The sequence below is a fragment of the Microcebus murinus genome, chromosome 20 (genome assembly GCF_040939455.1).
Source record: "Microcebus murinus isolate Inina chromosome 20, M.murinus_Inina_mat1.0, whole genome shotgun sequence".
Classification (NCBI taxonomy): Eukaryota; Metazoa; Chordata; class Mammalia; order Primates; family Cheirogaleidae; genus Microcebus; species Microcebus murinus.
In genome coordinates, this window is record NC_134123.1 from 42142628 (window position 1) to 42163520 (window position 20893).

Sequence of the window (20893 nt, forward strand, 5' to 3'; positions counted from 1 at the left end):
TCACATATGTGTTAATCAATTGGTAACAATTTGATAGTGACTATTTGTGGTGCTTGTTTTTCCATTCTTGTGATAGTTTACTTTAAAGAAAGGCCTCCAGCACAATCAAGGATAATATAAAAGGGTGTCATTTAGCCACTGAATTTGAGGCTCAGTAGTACTCCATGGTATACATATATGACATTTTATATTTATTTATAGATATATTTATATTAATGTATTTATAAGTACCAAGGATGTTTCTACCTCTTTGCAATTGTAAATTTTGATGTTATAAACATTCAAGTGCAGATGTATTTATTATAGGATGACGTTTTTACATTGGTTAGATACCAAATAATGGGATTTCTGGATCAAATGGATGTTCTAAATTTAGTACTTTCCTGTGTCTCCATATAACTTTCCAGAGAGATTGTACCAGTTTGCAGTCCCACTAGTAATATATAAGTGTTCCTACCTCTCTACATCCACACCTACACTTATTTGGGGCTTATTGATAAAAGCCATTTTCACTGGAGTTAAGGGATATCTCAGTTTGGTTTTCATTTGCATTTCCTTGATGAATAGAGATGTACACACTTTTTTCATATGCTTTTTGGCCATAGTACATGTCCTTTTTAAAACTTTCTGTTCATATATTGGCACACTTTTAATCAGGTTGTTTGATTTTATCTTACTGAGTTCCTGGAGTTATGTATAAATTCTAGCTATTAGAAATATATTGAATATATAGCATGCAAATATTTTCTCCCATTCTCTAGGTTGTTTGTTTGCTCTAGTTATACTTTCAATGCCTGTGTGGAAACTTTTTAGTATGATGAGGCCTGATTTATTTATTTTTGTTGTTGGTGTGATTGATTTTGGGGTAATCTTCCTAAATTTTTTGTCTAGGCTGAAGTATGTAAGAGTACTTTCAACATTTTCTTCTATGCCATAGGATAAAGTCTTTCATCCATTGTGAGTTGATATTTGTGAGAGATGAGAGGTGTGGACCCATAATCTGTGCCAGACATTTTTACTGGTGGGTCTGTAGACTCATTTAGCTAGGGGTTCTGACACATGTGAGTCCTGCATCAAGTGGTGAACTGTAAAAAATTAGGTGGAGATATAACTATTTGCACAGGAGATTTCCAATCCTAAGGAATTAACCTTTCTATTTGAGCCAATTCTTTAAGTGAGCTCTTGGTGTGAAGAGAGTCTGTGCTGTCCAGGCACAGTGGCTCACACCTGTAATCCTAGCACTCTTGGAGGCCAAGGCAGGAGGATCACTCAAGGTCAGGAGTTTGAAAAAAGCCTGAGCAAGAACTAGACCATGTCTCTACTAAATCTACAGATAAATTTATCAGCCAAATAAAAATATATAGAAAAATCATCAGGACATTGTGGCATATGCCTGTAGTCGCAGCTACTAGGGGGGCTGAGGCAGAAGGATTGCTTGAGTACAAGAGTTTGAAGTTACTGTAGCTAGGCTGATGCCATGGCACTCTAGCCCAGGCAACAGAGTGAGAGTGCTGCTTTTGCCATTCCATTTGTCTGTCCTAAGCAAGGGAACTCTGTTATTTACCAACAGATTCATAATTCAGCATAGAACATGAAAGGGGTTTTAATGCTTTTATTTGAAGCTAAAGACACCTGGACTTCCTGGTGCTGAAGATTATGTTATGGAAGAGGACTGAAGAGGTATGTGGTGCTCACTGTCTCCCCTCTGGCCACTGTGAGCACATATAACAAGATTTCATCCAAAATCACTAATGAAATTTTCAATCAAAAAGTAGCCATGATCCTGAAATTCCCTTAGAAAGAATGACTGAATTGCTGGCCAAAGGTAGATGACTAAAAATGAGAACTGTGTACTGTACCCTGCACCTACTAAAATAAAGGAAGCTGAAGTTATGTAAAATAAATTATCTAAGATTTAAATATCACATAAAGATTATTGCAAATATTTTCAATCCAGATAAATCATTCCATTATGTTCTAACCCTGAAAATACACACTCATAAGTGGATTCTAGATGGATGCATATGTTGTACTATAAGTAATTCATAGAAAATTAAATTCAATCCTATTTACCTAAAATCCCCATTAAGAGATTGCCAAATTCTCATATTTCTTTATATAGTACTTAAGATATGCATCATACACTTTGTAATGCTTCACTTCTTGTAATTATTTTCATATTTATGGCGTTATATGTTAGGATCTAGTAACAGTTTGCTTTTACAAAGCAAACAATGCTGAGTTCCTGATTTAATCCTCTGGCCTTCAGAATTGTTCATCTTTCTTTGGACTTTAAGGCTCTAACTTTAACCTTAGGAAACTGAAACTCTCTAATCTTAATTAAATAATCAGAATGCTGTATGTATTGCCTGTAAATGGTCTCAAGCTCTCTAGTTAAATTTTTTTTCATGAAATTAAAAATATTCTACACTGCTCATCAGAACTTTTAAGGTACTGTGTGAACTGGCTGGGGGTGAGCACAATGGTGATAATATTGTAGCACAAGCAGAGGCCAAAACAAGAATGGCTTAGATACAGTTGCAGAAGTGAATGAAGATAAAAAATGGAAAAAAACTGGAGATAATTATGAAATGAAAGAAGCAGAATTTCCACTTATAAATTCCAAGAGTTGGTTGTTCTGTTTGTCCCCTCGCTCCACATGCAAAATCAATGACTTTTTCAATCTCTTCTCTGGAGCCACAAGCTCACTCCCACAGACATATTGACTGCTAATTATGAAGCATCTATTACATATCTAACACTGTCCTGTACTTTTTTCTCCTATTTAAATATAAAATCAACTCCATAATTTATAAATCCTTCTTAGTGTTTACCTGAACAAAGTAGCCTGATAAAGTCAATAAATCAATTAGTTCGATGACCAAAAGTAAAAGAAACAGTAACCAACAAGTGCTTTCAATATGCTTCCCAAATTAGAATGAAAAGGTAGAATGTACTAAGTAAAATGATATTACTACACTGTGGAATTATTCATACCTTCAGGTAATTTTATGAGCACCAGTAAGTTTCATAACAATCTTTGCTGTAATTGCAGATCACATCACATAATCAATACTTAATGAACTTTGAAATAATAAAAAAACATAGTAGGCCTAGCATGAGTAATAAGCATGTAAGAACAGGGGATTGGCATGGGCAGGTTCCCATTCAGAGGCTTAAGGGTTTTAAACAATTAATTCAATATAAAGGGAACAAAATATTTCCTTTCAGAATCTTTGAAGTTTCTAGTTTGCTAGTAAATTCTCAACACTTCTGAAATTACCCATTTGGTCTAATATTTCTTCTTTTCTGTTCAAAATAAGTATATATCCACATTCACACAAACATAATTAATTACTCTGTAAATATACTGCAACTATAGGTCAACTTAATCATGATGTATTTGTATACTTGATTCAATATAAATTTAAAAAAATATGCTTATTTCTGTTTTACTGGCCAAGCAAGTTGCATGTTGAAAGAAAAATGTAGGATAAAATGTAACAACTAGTCATTCCATGTTCAGGAATGTATGGCTTTTCATTAAGTGCAAAATCTTTATTATAAGCATTACAGCAACAATATAAGTATAAATATGATAAAAAAAAAAAGCTTTGGGAACAATATTCTTCAAAGTAGAGCAACTAATAAAAAGGATCACAAATGATGTCTTTGTTATGTAACCCAACAATACATTTTTATAATCCATTACCTCCAACATTGAGTAACACGGGATAGATTAATGTTGGTGCAAAATAACACTTCATTCTATCTACAACATGTTTGACATATTAAAAATATTTTTAATTTAATGATACAAATTAAGTTCACATGCAATCTAAAAACATTCCAAATTTCATTCTATTTTATTATCGTAATGTGCAATATTAAAACAAGTTATTTTTCATATTGTAATTTTTTCATTCTGATTATACTGAGAATATTAGTCTGTATACCTACATCATACATCACTTAAAATACTGTTTGTTATAAGAAAACTCCATAGTACCTCTCAATTTAGTAAATCTTACATTTCAGTGTTTTTAATTTTCCATAGAAAAGTACATGAATAATACCTACTTAATAGAGAAAGACCTCTAATAAATGTGATGTAGCTATCATTAACCACACACATTCACATGCACGCTAAGAATGAAAGCATACTATCAATTGTATTTAAAGTTGAATAATATCAGTATTTGCTTGTCACAAATAGCAAAACAAAATTTCACTTTATTACAATTTCACCCCACACTGACAAGAAAGTATATTTTACATGTAATTATAACTCTCAGAAAATCTCTCTCATTTTAAAGCTAACATACAAATAAATCAACTAACTATTTTAACTGGGTAGTTCTTTATAATGAACAACCTGGTTTAAAGAAATGTGTGAATGTGTTAGTGCATTAGTGTATTGCACTGCGAGTCATCGGATATATGTTTATATTTGATTCTTGATTAATTGCATTCTGAAATTTATTAAAGTAGTTTCAAGTATCAACTGTTTTTGTGTTCTCTAAGGTATATCTTTTGCATAAATATTTTTTCACATTCATTATATTTGTAAAGTTTCTATTCTTTAATATTATTCTGATGTTGAGCAATATTTGAGAATATATTGGAGCATTTCTTTCAGTGTAAGTTCTCCCATATCCGGTAAGATCTGTTGTAACTAAAGGTATTGTCAGCAGTCTACATCATTATATTTTTCTTTAAGTTTCAGTACTGTTGTGCATTTTAAGGCTAATACATTGGAAAAGCACTTACATACGCATTACATTTATCTAACTTTTATCTAGTATGATTTCTTTGATGTTGAATAAGATGTGAACAAATATTGAAGACTTTGCCACAAATCTCACATTCGTAAAATTTTTCAGTGATAGGAATTCTTTTATGTAGATTAAGGTGTGTCATTGGGAAAATGCTTTGCCACATTTCTCACATTTGTATGGTTTCTCTGCTCTATGGATTCATTTATGTAGAGTGAGGCCTTTTAGCTGGATAAAGGCTGTGCCAGATTCTATTCCTTTCTAGGGTTTCTCTCCAGTATGAATTCTTTTATGTTGAGTAAGGTGTGTGCACCAAGTAAAGGCTTTGCCACATTCTTCACATTTGTAGGGTTTCTCTCCAGTATGAATCCTTTTATGTCGAGTAAGGCTTGTGCACTGGGTAAAGGCTTTGACACATTCCTCACATTTGTAGGGTTTCTCTCCTGTATGAATTCTTTTATGTTGAGTAAGGTTTGTGTACCTGGTAAAGGCTTTGCCACATTCTTCACATTTGTAGGATTGCTCTCCAGTATGGATTCTTTTATGTATAGTAAGGTGTGTGCACTGAGTAAAGGCTTTGCCACATTCCTCGCATTTGTATCGTTTCTCTCCCATATGAATTCTTTTATGTAGAGTAAGTTTTGTACACTGGGTGAAGGCTTTACCACATTCTTCCCATTTGTAGGGTTTCTCTCCATTATGGATTCCTTTATGTCGAGTAAGGTGTGTGCACCGTGTAAAGGTTTTGCCACATTCTTCACATTTGTGGGGTTTTTCTCCAGTATGTATTCTTTTATGTTGAATAAGGATTGAGGACTGGGAAAAGGCTTTGCCACATTCTTCACATTTGTAGGGTTTCTCTCCAGTATGGATTCTTTTATGTTGAGTAAGGTGTGTGCACCGTGTAAAGGTTTTGCCACATTCTTCACATTTGTAGGGTTTTTCTCCAGTATGTATTCTTTTATGTTGAGTAAGATGTGTGACCCGTGTAAAGGTTTTGCCACATTCTTCACATTTGTAGGGTTTTTCTCCAGTATGTATTCTTTTATGTTGAATAAGGATTGAGGACTGAGAAAAGGCTTTGCCACATTCTTCACATTTGTAGGGTTTTTCTCCAGTATGTATTCTTTTATGTTGAATAAGGATTGAGGACTGGGAAAAGGCTTTGCCACATTCTTCACATTTGTAGGGTTTCTCTCCATTATGGATTCTTTTATGTCGAGTAAGGTGTGTGCACCATGTAAAGGTTTTGCCACATTCTTCACATTTGTAGGGTTTCTCCCCAGTATGTATTCTTTTATGTTGAGTAAGTATTGAAGACTGGGAAAAGGCTTTGCCACATTCTTCACATTTGTAGGGTTTCTCTCCATTATGGATTCTTTTATGTCGAGTAAGTTGTGTGCACCGTGTAAAGGTTTTGCCACATTCTTCACATTTGTAGGGTTTTTCTCCAGTATGGATTCTTTTATTTGGAGTAAGGTATGTGCACTGGTTAAAGGCTTTGCCACATTCTTCACATTTGTAGGATTTCTCTCCAGAATGGATTCTTTTATGTCGAGTATGGTGTGTGCACTGGGTAAAGGCTTTGCCACATTCTTCATATTTGTAGACTTTTAAAATGGCTAATGTCCAAAACAAGAGACATAATAAGTGAGGACAAGAGTGTGCAGGAAATCCATCCCTGTGACTGCTATTGATTATAAATGGATAGTGTCATCATACAGATTTGTTTAAAAATATAAATAATACAACTGCCTCATCATTCACCAATTCTACCTATGAGTATACTCATGTAAAATAAGTATCTGAAGAAGATTCTGCACCCCCATATATATTGCAGCATTATGCACATTAGCCAAGAAAATGGAAACAAACTAAATGCCTCCTTTGATGAATAGAATAAAAAATGACTGTACAAACACCTACCATATAATATTACTAAGCCATGAAAATGATAAATATCCTGCCATTTCAACAACATGGATGGACATTATGCTAAGTAAAATCAGCCATTCCCAGAAAGATAAAAACTGCTATGGATAATTTTTCTAAAGTTGAATTTACAAAAGTAAAGAGTACAACAGTGGTTTCCAGGGTGTAGAGTAAGGAAAAATGAGGAGATTTTAAGGGTAAAATCTTTTAGTTATAAGATGAATAGATCTTGGAGATCTATTGTATGGCAACATGATTAGAGTTATTAATAATGTTTTATACGCTTAAAATTTTTAAGACCATAGAACTCACTATTAATAAATGTTCTCACTATAATTAAATGATAAATATGTGAGATGATGGATATGTTTATTACCTTAATTTTATTGTTTTACCATTCATACACACATCAGATCACTACAGTGTGTATAATAAATTTATGCAGTTATACAAATATTATTTGTGGAGACTTCCACCCATTAAACACCCCACACACAGAAATATATGCACACACACACATATGAGTGACACATTTCTGATGCTACTAGATAGGAGGAAATTATGGAACATAAGTTATCAAAGTATCATATATCAATTGGGAGTATAAATATATTCAGTTATTTGAAGCACTGAATGAGACAGTGTATTTAAGAATTATATAAGGTGAACAGAGAAAATAAACTATATTATAGTTTGGGTATTTGGGTATAATAAAGCTGAAAGTTTACTCTCATTTTATACTAGAAAAAGATTATTTTAAGTCAAATAACATTAGATATTTTTACATTTAGGAAGAGGATATGCATTTGTACAAAATTAGTGAATCTGACTTTCTGTAGGATTGCCTCTGAAAACATAGAATTGGAAATCATGATGCAGAAAATATAAATATATTTCCCTAGTGTTTCTTGCATTCCAGAAACAAATCCCAACATCTTCACTATTCCCCTTTACACATTTCAGAAATGAGGCATCAAAGGGAACTTAAAACATGGACCTGGGCATGGAGGATCACCCTGATAATCCCAGCACTTTGGGAGACCAAGCAAGAAGGAAGCCAGGATCTTGATACCAGCCCTATCAACACGAGGAGACTCCATTTTTATAAGAAAATAATAAAAACAAAATGGTAGCTCATGCCCATAGATCTAGTTATTTGGAAGACAGAGGTTATAGGATCTCTGGAGCCCATAGGTTTGAGGTTGCAGTGAGCTATGATCAGCCACTGTACTCCAGAAAGGACAGAAAACCGAAATACTGTCAAAGATGGTTTAATGTCATGGTCTTTAAAATATGCAGATAATCCCATAACTCCTAAGCAATAGAAATGCTGACAGATAATGTATTCCCTTATAAGCCATGACAAGTTTGGCTCTCACTGAATTCTAAGGAAGATCACTGCATGGGTAGAGTTCTTAGAGAGTTTAAGAGCGTGGGACAGAAGATGTCCTTCTGTGAGATAAAGAGAAACATACACAGGCTTCTAAAAATCATTTCCAAAAGAGCAGAATATTCCAACCCACTTTTTAATATCTGCCTTCCTCCTTGAGTTTTGGCTCTCTAACATTTGTTAATCTACTTCACTGAATCTCACCTACCTGGATATTTAGCTGTTGTTTCCTCTTTCTTCATAATCCAGGGCTCTATTCTTTGCTCCAGGCACGTGATCAGCTCTGGCTTTGACTCGGCAAGACCTGTTTCATTAGAGAAATTTCACATGACACTTGCTGAAGACTTTCCAATTACTAATGCAGTACTATCCTTAGTAGAGAGAATATTAGAGAAGGTTCTAGAAACTTCCTTTGCAACATATTGCTTTCTCACAGACCCTGTAGAATGATAAAAATTGATCTAATTTATGACTAGAGCACCAATTCCCATTAGCACCAAATAAATAAGAGGTGCAAATTCTATTCCAAGGTGCAGACAACAATTTTATACCCTGATTTCTAGAGTAACCACTAATCTAGTGTGAAATCCCAACAAAGGGAAAGGTCCAAGATAACATGAGACATCTAATGATTTTATTTTATGGACCAAAATCTTCAAATTTTCTTTAAAAGCATGGATATAAAATTCATTCATGTTGCATTCCACAGAGGTTGAACTAGTTTGCAGTCCCACCAGCAGTGTAGGAGTGTTCCTCTCTCTCTGCATCCACACCAACATTTGCTGTTTGGGAACGTTTGGATTACATTGAGAACTTTTAAATAAGTAAACGTATATACACATACATACATACATACATAAATATGTTGAGAATGTAGAGAAATTGAAATGTTGCCATGTTATTCTGAACCTTGGATTCTAATATTATACAACATAGACATAGAACAGATCAAAAATTAAAAATACATTAAGAATAAAATGATTTGCATTTCCCTGATGATCAGAGATGTTGAGCATCCTGCAATAAGATATCATTTATCTCTAGTAAGAATGACCTTCCAATAAAAAGTCCCCAAACAATAAATATTGGCATAGATGTGGAGAGATAGGAACACTTCTACACTGCTAGTGGGACTGCAAACTGGTTCAGCTTCTGTGGAAAGCAATATAGAGATACTTCAAAGCGATACACGTAGATCTACCATTTGATCCAGCAATTCCACTACTGGGCATCTACCCATAAGATCAAAAGTCACTTTATGAAAAAGACACCTGCACTCGAATGTTTATAGCAGCACAATTCACAATTGTGAAGCTATGGAAACAACCCAAGTGCCCATCAATTCATGCATGGATTAATAAAATTTGCTATATGTATACCATGGGATACTATTAAGCTTTAAGAAACAATGGTGATATGGCACCTCTCATATATTCCTGGATACAGCTGGAACCCATTCTACTAAGTGAAGTATCTCAAGAATGGAAAAACCAGCACCACATGTACTCACCAGCAAATTAGTATTAACGGATCAACACCTAAGGGGACACATATGAGTAACATTTATCAGGTGTCAGGAGGGTGGGAGGGAGGAGGAGGGGATGGGTGTATACAACCACAATGAATAAGATGTGCAATGTTTGGAGGATGGACATGCTTGAAACTCTTACTCAAGGGGGGAGGGGGGCATGGGCAATATAAGTAACCTTAAGACTTGTACCCCCATAATACACTAAAATAAAAATTAAAAAAATAAAATTCATTCATGTAAAGTAGAAACCTTTAAGAAACTATCAATAAAAAAAGTAATGGCCTTAATGTGGAATATGAATTCTGTATATAAGTGATCCTCACCAAGGGAGACCAGGCTTCCATAGTTCTCCAACATCACGTCTCTATACAAATTCCGCTGAGCATTGTCAAGGCATGCCCACTCCTCTGGAGAGAATTCTACAGCCACATCCCTGAATGTCACCAGCTCCTGTAAAAAGACACATATTTCCCAAGTGGTCATAGAGAGAGTTCTTAATTTGACTGCAAGCAAAATGAGTTATGAGAACTGTTTCTGACATATGAGTGACTGCAATTATCCAATAAGATAATTTTTAGCACATTGATATTCTTGAACATATTGTCTTATCTGCTGGAATGAGGATCACAAAAGATGTATGAAAAAGTGTGCACATGATTATGCTTTGGATGATAAATCATTGAATACAAAATTAAGGGCCTTACAACAGTAATATAAATTTATGGGTGTTATATTTACATCACATTGATAAATTGTGCATATTTCTCACATAGAGAAACATAGTGAGTTAGAAAGTATCACCTAATTTTTACGAGTACAATGAAGAACTAGAGATTTTGTTAAAATACATATTCTGATTCAGGAGATCTGGGGTGGGGTCTGAATCTCTGCATGGCACATGATATAACTGCTGATATCAATGCTTCTTGCCTAAGGAGAGTATGTTGTCAACATCCAGTAAAAGGTAGAATTTATCTCAGTTCATCAGAACAGAACAGAGATGATAGCCCTCATTTTTCAAAGCAAGCTACAAGAAGAAAGGGGAGCTTCCAGATTAAATATGATCCTTCATGCACATCACTCAGTAAATCTCCATGAGACACTTAATGATAAAGAGAAAAAAAACACAATTAACTTTATATGGGAACAATCTCTCAGAGAGCATCTTAAGCAAGTGAATGTAATTAATATCACTTTAGTGGGACAAATTGTTGTTAGGCATCATTGCAAAGAGTAGAATACAAAATCACCACTGGGATAGTAGTGGCCAACAATATGTAACCATGAAAATTTATCAGTTGTATGCAAATTTCAGATACAGATGTTTCCCATGTTTTGTTATCTTTAATAATGTATGTAAATACTTTAGCATCACACAGAGCAAGTCTTCTATTTTCTTTATTTTCCATAATTTTCTGGTTATCCTACACAATCAATGCTATCCTCTTCCTGAATTCTCCTAATGATATTTTATGTATAGCTGATAAAGCAACCAGATAAATCTTTGAGAGTACATGTTTCCCCTCTTCACTCAAATTCAAAGACTATATCCAATGCCCAACAGGAATTTCAGACATCCACACTATTCTATCTTGACCTGTCACAGTGGGCACATTTTCATATTACATATCATACAGTTCTTATAAAATTTGGTTATTGTATTAGGAAGCTTCTGGGCGAGAATGTAGAGCAGGCTCTGTTATATAGGAAGGAAGGATTTTCCAGAGCTTCTTGACTATCATAAGAAAAAAGAAAAAAAAATGTACTTACAAACTTCTTAGGCATACACAACAGAAGTAAAAATTAAAGGTTTACAAGTTCAAAAAACTGAAGTTCTACATGACTTTCTAGGAGAAACAGTGGACACAACCTCTAATCTGGGACACACTTACCTGAAAACCAGCCATTTCTTCTTCCTCTTCTTCTACTCTGAAATTTCTTTTCAGCTGAGATTTTGTAGAACAATTAGAAGTAAATGTTGAGACTGCGCTTAAAGCAGTGAGCACAATTTCATCCCTTGTTTCCACCACATTCACAAGCAGGAGGAACATAAAATGCAGAAGGGCTACACTCAATTACTCTTGCTCACAGTAAAGAGTCAGCTATGATCAGCTCATTCATGGAGACCAAAATGTGAGGTTCTCCTGTTTTTTATTCTGGTTACCTTCCCATGCTACAGGTGCCAGGAGTTTCTGCTACAGGAATGGGAATCTGACCACAGTGATCTGCCTCTAACAAGCCCAAGAGACCAGAACCTGTGACTTTCCTCTACAACAAAGGCTAAACCCAATTCTCATGAATATATGCAGGAATCTTAATGCTTGACCTGTTATCAAATTAGAATTAGTTGGGGCACAATTAAAACCACATGGATGTTCCCATCCAGCCCAACAGGCAGGTGATGGTGTTTCTTCAATCTAGCCAGGTTATCATAATTGAAAGCCTAGCTGAAAGGTAATTACCTTAAATTTATGTCTGAAACATCATTGTGAATATAAATCATGTGGTACTGTAGGCCTCACTCTAAGAATTGTGGTCTGCTGGGGTGGAAGGGGCACATTAATTAGGTTCTTAGCCATGTCCCTTTTAGTGCTGATGTTGCTCAACATAGATCCATTATTGGGAGCACTCAGTAGAGACAGCAAGCACAGCATGCATACTGCCGTTTGCCCAACACTCATCACAGCATATACTTAATATCCATATGAAGAGCTGCATAATGCAATGTCTACTGAGCATGTCCTATGTGCTCAGAAGTATGGTTTGTTGCACTGTGTAGAAGCCTTTACATTGTGTGATTTAATCCTCATTATACAAGAAAAGGTGAGTAATAAGTGTTCAATAATTTACAGAAAAATTTAGATGTGGTGCCAGCCTTTCTTTTCTCCTCATGCAACTATAATATGACACTACACAAGATCTGGAAGATTGTTTACACTTATCCCTAATAGGTCTTTTCAATGTCCGCTTACAAGTCCATGTTGATCTCTTACACTGCAGCGTATTTCTCCCCGGAGATTTTGATCCATCCTCAGTCCAAAGCGTGTCCCTGTCTTGCAAATTCCAGGTTGAGGCCAGGTTTAGTTTGGATCAAATTTGTGTATTCTTCGCTTTTACAGAGGGGGAAGGAAAACAGGAAGAGAAATTCCTCTTTGGAAGCTGCTCTAATGCATCCTGAGGAAACTCAGACCTTGGATTCCGAGTTCAGAGCTGCAGATTTAGGTCTCTAGAGAGGCATGAATTCAGTAGGGCTCACTGCCCATTTCCTTGCATTTGGGCAAGAATTGAAGGCAGAAAGGGAGTTTATGTGTCCAATTCAGTGTGCATAATATTGTTCCCATTTGTTTTTGAGGCCAATGGTATCTGAATCCATATAAGTTCTAAAGATGTGAGATGCACTTACAGAAAGGATAGAACTACTAATTATTATCCTATGAGAGTGTATTCACAGGAATCTGGTCTAACTATACTCCGGAGGAACAGTAGACACCAAAGAGGTCTAGAGAACTCACTGTGTTCAGATGTGGGGACAGTGAAGCTCTCTGCTTCAGACTTGCTGGTTACAGACTGGAAGCTCAAGAAGGAATCTAGTGTTCAAAGCCCTTCTAATTTAGAAATGGTGGGCACATTATATGTTTATGTTGCAGTTTTAATTCTGGAAAGTGTTCAGGAAGTATTAATAGTAAAGAGTATCAAACTAAGAAAACCACTCCACAAAGGTAAAAGAGAATTAAAAGAAACCCTTTTATTACTCAAATCACAATGTGATGTGCACAGTGCCAATACACTGAGAGATTGCAAAGGGACACATAAAGTCGTTCCTGTACATGACTAAGCATATCCTAACTTTTACATAAATGTTATCTAGATGAATAATAATTAGCTTTGAAGGAAGAAGTCTAGACAGCCCTATTTGTCCTAAACAGTGCACCATAAACTTACTGGGTAATTAGTGAGACTCTCTTTTTTTGATAATTGGTTAAATTCCAATAAAAAACAAGCTTCTGAAGTTAATACAGGAGGAGATAATTTTGCAACTTAAAGGCAGGTGCTCACTGAACTTTGGATCCCATCTTCAGATGGAAATTGTGGGATTGGGAGCTATTTTCCTTGATAACTGAAATTTCTTTCGAATAAGCTGAATCAATTACACCTAAATGCATTAATACTCCTTTTCATATAACAAAAATATGAACAAATTATTAATATTAATGTGCCTGTTGGACCAGGACAAATAATGGCAAATTCTTAAAAGTTTTTTCAGCAGCCAGGTGATCCCCTTCCTCCATAAGGTGCCATTGGGCTGTGGTGGTGCGGAGCTGGTGCTGGGCTGCCTGGCTGAGCACAGCCACAGCATTGGTGGCTCAGCAGCCATGGCAGCGGTGGCACCATGCACTTTAATTTTTCTGGGCATAAAGCCGCTGGCATTTAGATTTAACATTATTAAAATCCAATATACGTAAAACCATATTTCTTAAATTAGGAGGACTAACCATTTCTTGCACCATATGTTTCTTACAATCTAGCAATAAAATCTACATGAGTTTCATTAACATTTTGTTTAACATTTATATAGGAAGCTACAGTCTAAGAGAAGCTATCTCTTTCCATTCCTTAATACAGCACTGTTGAATTTGAGAAATAGCTTGATCATCATATTTTAGTTAAGCATTAATATCAAACCAAATTTCCTGTCCCATCATTTGTGCCATCGATTTTTACTGGTGGGTCTGTGGACTCATTTAGCTAGGGTTTCTGACACATCTAATCCCTGCACTAAGTGGTGAACTTTAAAAGTTTACACGGAGATATAACGGTTCACTCAAGAGATTTCCAAACCCAAGGAATTAATCTTTCCATTTGAGCCAATTCTTTAAACGAGTTATTGGTGTAAAGAGAGTTTGTGCTGACCGGGTGCAGTGGCTCACACCTGTAATCCTAGCACTCTGGGAAGCTAAGGCAGGAGGATCACACAATGTCAGGAGTTTGAAACCAGCCTGAGCAAGAGCAAGACTGTGTCCGTACTAAAAATAGAAAGAAATTAATCAGCCAAATAAAAATATATAGTTAAATCAGCAGGGCATTGTGGCATATGGTTGTAACCCCAGCTACTAGGGAAGCTGAGGCAGAAGGATTGCTTGAGCCCAAGAGTTTGAGGTTGCTGTGAGCTAGACTGATGCCATGGCACTCTAGCCTGGGCAACAGAGTGAGAGTGCTGTTTTTGTCATTCCACCTGTCATTCATAAACAAGGGAACTCTGATATTTACCAATAGATTAATAATGCAGCACAGAACCTGAAAGGGGCTTTAACAATTTTATTTGAAGCTAAAGACAGCTGGACTTCCTGGTGCTGATGATTATGTTATGAAAGAGACTAAAGATGTATGTGGTGCTCACCGTCTCCCCTCTGGCCACTGTGGACATAGAAAGCAGGATTGCATCCAAAATCACTAATGAAATTTTCAATCAAAAAGCAGCTATGATCCATGAGATTCCTCTAGAGAGAATGACCGAATCGTTTGTCAAAGTTAGATGACTAAAAATGAAAACTGTGCACTGTGTACTACACCCACTAAAATAAAGGAAGATAAAGTCTTGTAAATAAATTCTTTAGATTGAAATATCAGATAAATAGTATTCCAAATATTTTAAATACACAGAAATAATTCTATTATATTCTAACCCTGAGAATACACACTCATAAGTAGATTCTAGATGGATGCATAGGTTGTACTATAAGTACTTTATAGAAAATTAAATTCAAACTTCTTTATTTACCCAAACTCTCTATTAAGAGATTGCCAGATTCTCATGTTTCTTTATATAGTACTTACTGTATGCATCACACACTTATTTATGCTTTACTTATTGAAATTATTTTCATATTTATGGCATTATATGTTAGGATCTAATAACAGTTTGCTTTTACAAAGCAAACAATACTGAGTTCTTGATTTAATCCTCTGGCATTCAGAATTGTATATCTGTCTTTGTTCTTAAGGCTCTTACTTTAAGCTTAGGATTCTGAATCTCTCTAATCTAAATTAAGTAATCAGAATACTGCATGTATAGCCAATAAATTCCCTCAAATTCTATAGTTAAATGATTTTCACCAAATTAAATTAATTCTACAATTCTCATCAGAACCTTTAAAGTATTATGTGAACTCTCAGCAGGTGAGTACAACAGTGAGAATATTGTAGCCCAAGTGCAGGCAGAAAAAAGAATGGCATAGATACATTTGTAGAAGGGAATGAAGATAAAAAGAGACCAAAAAAAAAAAAAAAAAAAAACACTGGAAATAATTAAGAAATGAAAGAAGCTGAATTCCCACTGTTAAATTCTAAGAGTTGTTTGTTCTGCAGGTCTCATCACTCCACATGAAAATCAGTGACATTTTTCACCCTGGACATTTCAATCTCTTACCTGGAGCCACAATTAAATTTTATAAAAATCATTCTTATAATTGCAGAGTAGGTCATATATACAATAAATACAAACTTTCAATTAATAAAATAATATATTAAGCCTAGCATGAGTAATAACCGTGTAAGAACAGAAGATAGGCACGGGCAGGTTCTGAATTAGAGACTTTAGAATTTTAAACAAATTCATTCAACATAAAGCAAAAAAAATTGCTCTCAGAATCTGTGGAGTTTCTAGTTTGCTAGTATATTCTGAACAATTATGAAATTAACTATTTTTTCAATATTTCTACTTTTCTTTTCAAAATAAGTATACATCCATATTCACACAAACATAATTACTTACTCTATAAATCTACTGCAACCAAAGTTCATCTTATATGTGATGTATTTGTATATTTGATTCAGTATAAAAAAAAAAGTGTGTTTATTTCTGTTTAACTGGCCAGACGGATGGCACGTTGAAAGAAAAACGTAGCATAAAATGTAACAAGTACTCATTCAGCGTTCAGAAATATATGGCTTTTCATTACGTGGACAAACTTTATTATAAGCATTACAGTGACAATGAATTATAAAAATAATAAAAAATAAAACTTGTGGGAACATTATTCTTCAAAGAATTAGAAATTTGAAGCCACTGAAAAAAAGATCACAAATGATTTAATTTTACTGTGTAACCAAATAGTTCATTTTTACAATCCATTGCCTCCAACTTTGAGTAACATGGAATAGGTTAATGTTGGTAACAAACTAGCAGTTCATTCAATCTACAACACGTTTGACACAACAAAAACCTTTCTTAATTTAATAAAACAAATTAGGTTTACATGTAATCTAAAAATATTTAAAAATTCACTGTTTCATTATTCATATGCACAATTAGTAAAACAAATTATTTGTAATATTGTCATTGTTTTATTCTGATTTTAATGAGAAGGATATTAATCTGTATACCTACATCATATATCACTTGAAATACTGTTTGTTAGAAGTCTACCACACAGCACCTCTCCATTTCATACATCTTACATTTCAGTAATTTTAGTTTTCTATGGAAAAGTATATGAATGATATGTACTTAATACACAAAGACTTCTAATAACTGTTACGCAGCTATCATTAACCATAGACATTCACATACACACTAAAAATGAAGCATAGCATCTACTGTTTTTAAAGTTGAATAACATCAGTATTTCCTTGTCAAACGTTGCAAAAAAAATTATACTTTATTGCATTTACATCCCACCATGATGAGAAAGTATATTTTACACATCATTATAATTTTCAAAAAATCTCTCATTTTTAAAACTGATATAAAAATAATTTATCTAACTATTTTAACAGAGTTATTCTCTATACTCAACAACGTGGTTTAAAGAAATGTTTAAATGTGTTAGTGCCTCAGCACATTTTCCTGTGAGTCCTCTGATATCTGTTTAGACTTAATATTGATTATATGTGTTCTGAAATTTATTATATCTGTAAAGGAGTTTTAAGTATCAGTTCTTTGTTGTTCTCTAAGGCATACCTTTTTCATAAATATTTGTTCACATTCATTATATTTGTAAGGTTTCTATCTATGAAAATTTTTGTGATGTTGAGCAATGTTTCAGAAAATATTGGAGAATTAATTTCAGTGAAAGTTCTCCCATGTCCAATAAAATCTCTGTCATAACTCAAGATATTATCAGCACTCTACATTATTATTGTTTACATAAGTATAAGTACTGTTGTGCATTTTAAAGCTAATATTTTGGGAAAGTACTTCCAAAGTCATTGCATTTATCTCACTTATATCTAGTATGATTTCTTTGATGATGAGTAAGATTGGAGCAGTTATTAAAGACTGTCACAATTTTCATTTATAAAGTTTTTCTGTTATGAACTCTTTCATATAGATTAAGGTGTGAGCACTGGATAAAAGCTTTGCCACAATCCTCAAATTTGTAGGGCTTCTCTCCATTATGATTTCTTTTATGAAGAGTAAGTGTTGAGCACCGGGCAAAGGCTTTGCCACATTCCTCACATTTGTAGGGTTTCTCTCCTGTATGAATTCGTTTATGTCGATTGACATGTCCAATCTTGTTAAAGGCTTTCCCACATTCTTCACATTTGTAGGGTTTCTCTCCACTATGAATTCTTTTATGTTCAGTAAGGTGTGTGCTCTGGGTAAAGGCTTTGCCACATTCTTCACATTTGTAGGGGTTCTCTTCACTATGAATTCTTTTATGTTGTGTAAGTTCTCTGCACCGGGTAAAGGCTTTGCCACATTCCTCACATTTGTAGGGTTTCTCTCCACTATGAATTCGTTTATGTCCATTGAGGTCTCCATTCTTGATAAAGGCTTTGCCACATTCTTCACATTGGAATGGTTTCACTCCACTATGAATCCTTTTATGTTCAGTAAGGTGTGTGCTGTGGGTAAAGGCTTTGCCACATTCTTCACATTTGTGGGGTTTCTCTCCACTATGAATTCTTTTATGTAGAGTAAGGGTTGAGCACCAGGTAAAGGCTTTGCTACATTCCTCACATTTGTACGGTTTCTCTCCTGTGTGAATTCGTTTATGTCGATGGACATGTCCAATCTTGTTAAAGGCTTTGCCACATTCTTCACATTTGTAGGGTTTCTCTCCACTATGAATTCTCTTGTGTAGAGTAAGGGTTGAGCACCGGGTAAAAGCTTTGCCACATTCTTCACCTTTGTAGGGTTTCTCTACACTATGAATTTTTTTGTATTCAGTAAGATATGTGCTCTGGGTAAAGGCCTTGCCACATTCCTCACATTTGTAGGGTTTCTCTCCACTATGAATTCTTTTATGTTGTGTAAGTTTTGTGCACTGGGTAAAGGCCTTGCCACATTCTTCACATTTGTATGGTTTCTCTCCAGTATGAATTATTTTATGTCGAGTTAGGGTTGAGCACCGGGTAAAGGCTTTGCCACATTCCTCACATTTGTAGGGTTTGTCTCCTGTATGAATTCGTTTATGTCGATTGAGGTCTCCAATCTTGATAAAGCCTTTGCCACATTCTTCACATTTGTAGGGTTTCTCTCCACTATGAATTCTTTTATGTTGAGTAAGGTGTGTGCTCTGGGTAAAGGCTTTGCCACATTCTTCACATTTGTATGTTTTCTCTCCATTATGAATTCTTTTATGTTGAGTAACGATTGAGCAATGGGTAAAAGCTTTGCTACATTCTTCACATTTGTAGGGTTTCTCTCCTGTGTGAATTCTCCTATGTATAGTGAGATTTGTGTAGCAGTTAAAGGGTTTTCCACATTCTTCACACTTGCTGGGTTTGTCTATAGTGTGAAATTTCCTATGTCCAAGAACTTTTGAGCTGTGCATAAAAGGTTTGCCACATTCATTATGTTTGAAACTTTTCTCTCCAGTATGTCTTATCTTAGGTTTATTTAGATTTGAGGACTTGCTAAACATTTTTATACATTTATAACCTTTCAAGATTTTCCTATTGTTACCTGACAAACATTGGATAAGACCATCATAACCTACTTTCTGCCTCTTACACTCATCAACACACTCTCAGTCTTTTCTTAAAAGTACATTTTCCTGGTCACAGCTTCCGTATAGTCTTATTATTGATATCTGGAATGAATGTTTTATGCCTTGCTCTGGCATTGGGTCTTCAGTGCAATTGGAAGAGAGTTCTGAAAGAAATGAAAATAACAAAGTATCTCACTAGTTATACTTATGTAAATATACTTCATAATTTTAATATACAAAACTATAACAAGCACATTAGCAAGAAAGTGCAATAGAATACCATAGTCTTACTTCCATCATAGATGTATGACATTCAAAATATATTTGCAAACATGATTCATTGAGAAGTCATAAGTGATAATATTTCATGGCACCCCAGATGAGTATGACACCAAGAACCATATGGAAGGGGAAGGAACATTTGTTATATTTACCCAGCAAAACTCTTCCTCCCCACTGATACAGAGTTCTCACTTTAGCAGTAAAATTCCATTTCCTGGATTCCCTTTCAAAAGAGACTCAAACCAATGGCACATGTGTCCATACATCTGGTTTTTGATGGCCTTTGAATGTCTGGTTTCTATCTTCCAAGACAATTACATAACATTCTGGGAAAGATATGCACATATCAAAAATAAAATTCTGCAGTATTATATTGATGGTGCAAAAACATTTAATTATGCTATCAAATTTGAAAGACAAAGTAAAAATGATCATTCCCACATGTTAATTGACATAATGTAAAGAGACATAATTACTGACATCTATATCATGAAGTTGAGGGCAGATATAAATATTATGAATTTTTATGTACAATTGAAGTTAAGTAGTCACGAGTTTAACATAAGTTGCAACTTCAAAATTTTAGGTAATTCTCACAGTGAACACCAGAAAAATGTTTAAAGCAATACACAAATGAAGGTGGCCACAGAAACAAAATATATCACTAAAAATCAGTGAGGTGGAATGAGGAGAAAAGGAGTGGAAAGAAAGACTAAATAGTGACAAAAGTTAAATAAACAATTAATATTAGGGCAATTTTGAATCCGTCCCTTTTAGACAATTATGCAAATATTTATGTACTAGTATTTCTACTCAGAAGACACAGTTAAATAAAGAAATTAAAAAGTCCAACTCTATTCTCTCTAAAGAGACTTGACTTCATACCTGGTGAAAGCAATAGACAAAAAGTGACAGGAAATAACAAGACATACCATGAAAATGCTCAGCATACAAGAGCAGTGGAGTTCAAAATTATATTAGGCACATTACTTTAGAAGTGCAAAATGTTATAGTTTATAAAATATACTTTAAGTCGAAACTGCCACAA

At 34.6% G+C, this 20893-nt stretch overlaps 1 protein-coding gene across 1 annotated transcript; it reads right to left on the reverse strand.

The window, feature by feature from the left end:
- Positions 1–4916: 4916 nt before the first annotated feature.
- Positions 4917–7807, reverse strand: LOC142862596 (uncharacterized). The gene is made up of 3 exons (XM_075995596.1): positions 7780–7807; positions 5050–6397; positions 4917–4965 (listed from the first exon to the last, which is right to left on the reverse strand). Exons 1-3 carry the CDS (start codon positions 7805–7807, stop codon positions 4917–4919), a joined length of 1425 nt encoding a protein of 474 aa, XP_075851711.1.
- Between the last annotated feature and the right edge of the window lie 13086 nt (positions 7808–20893).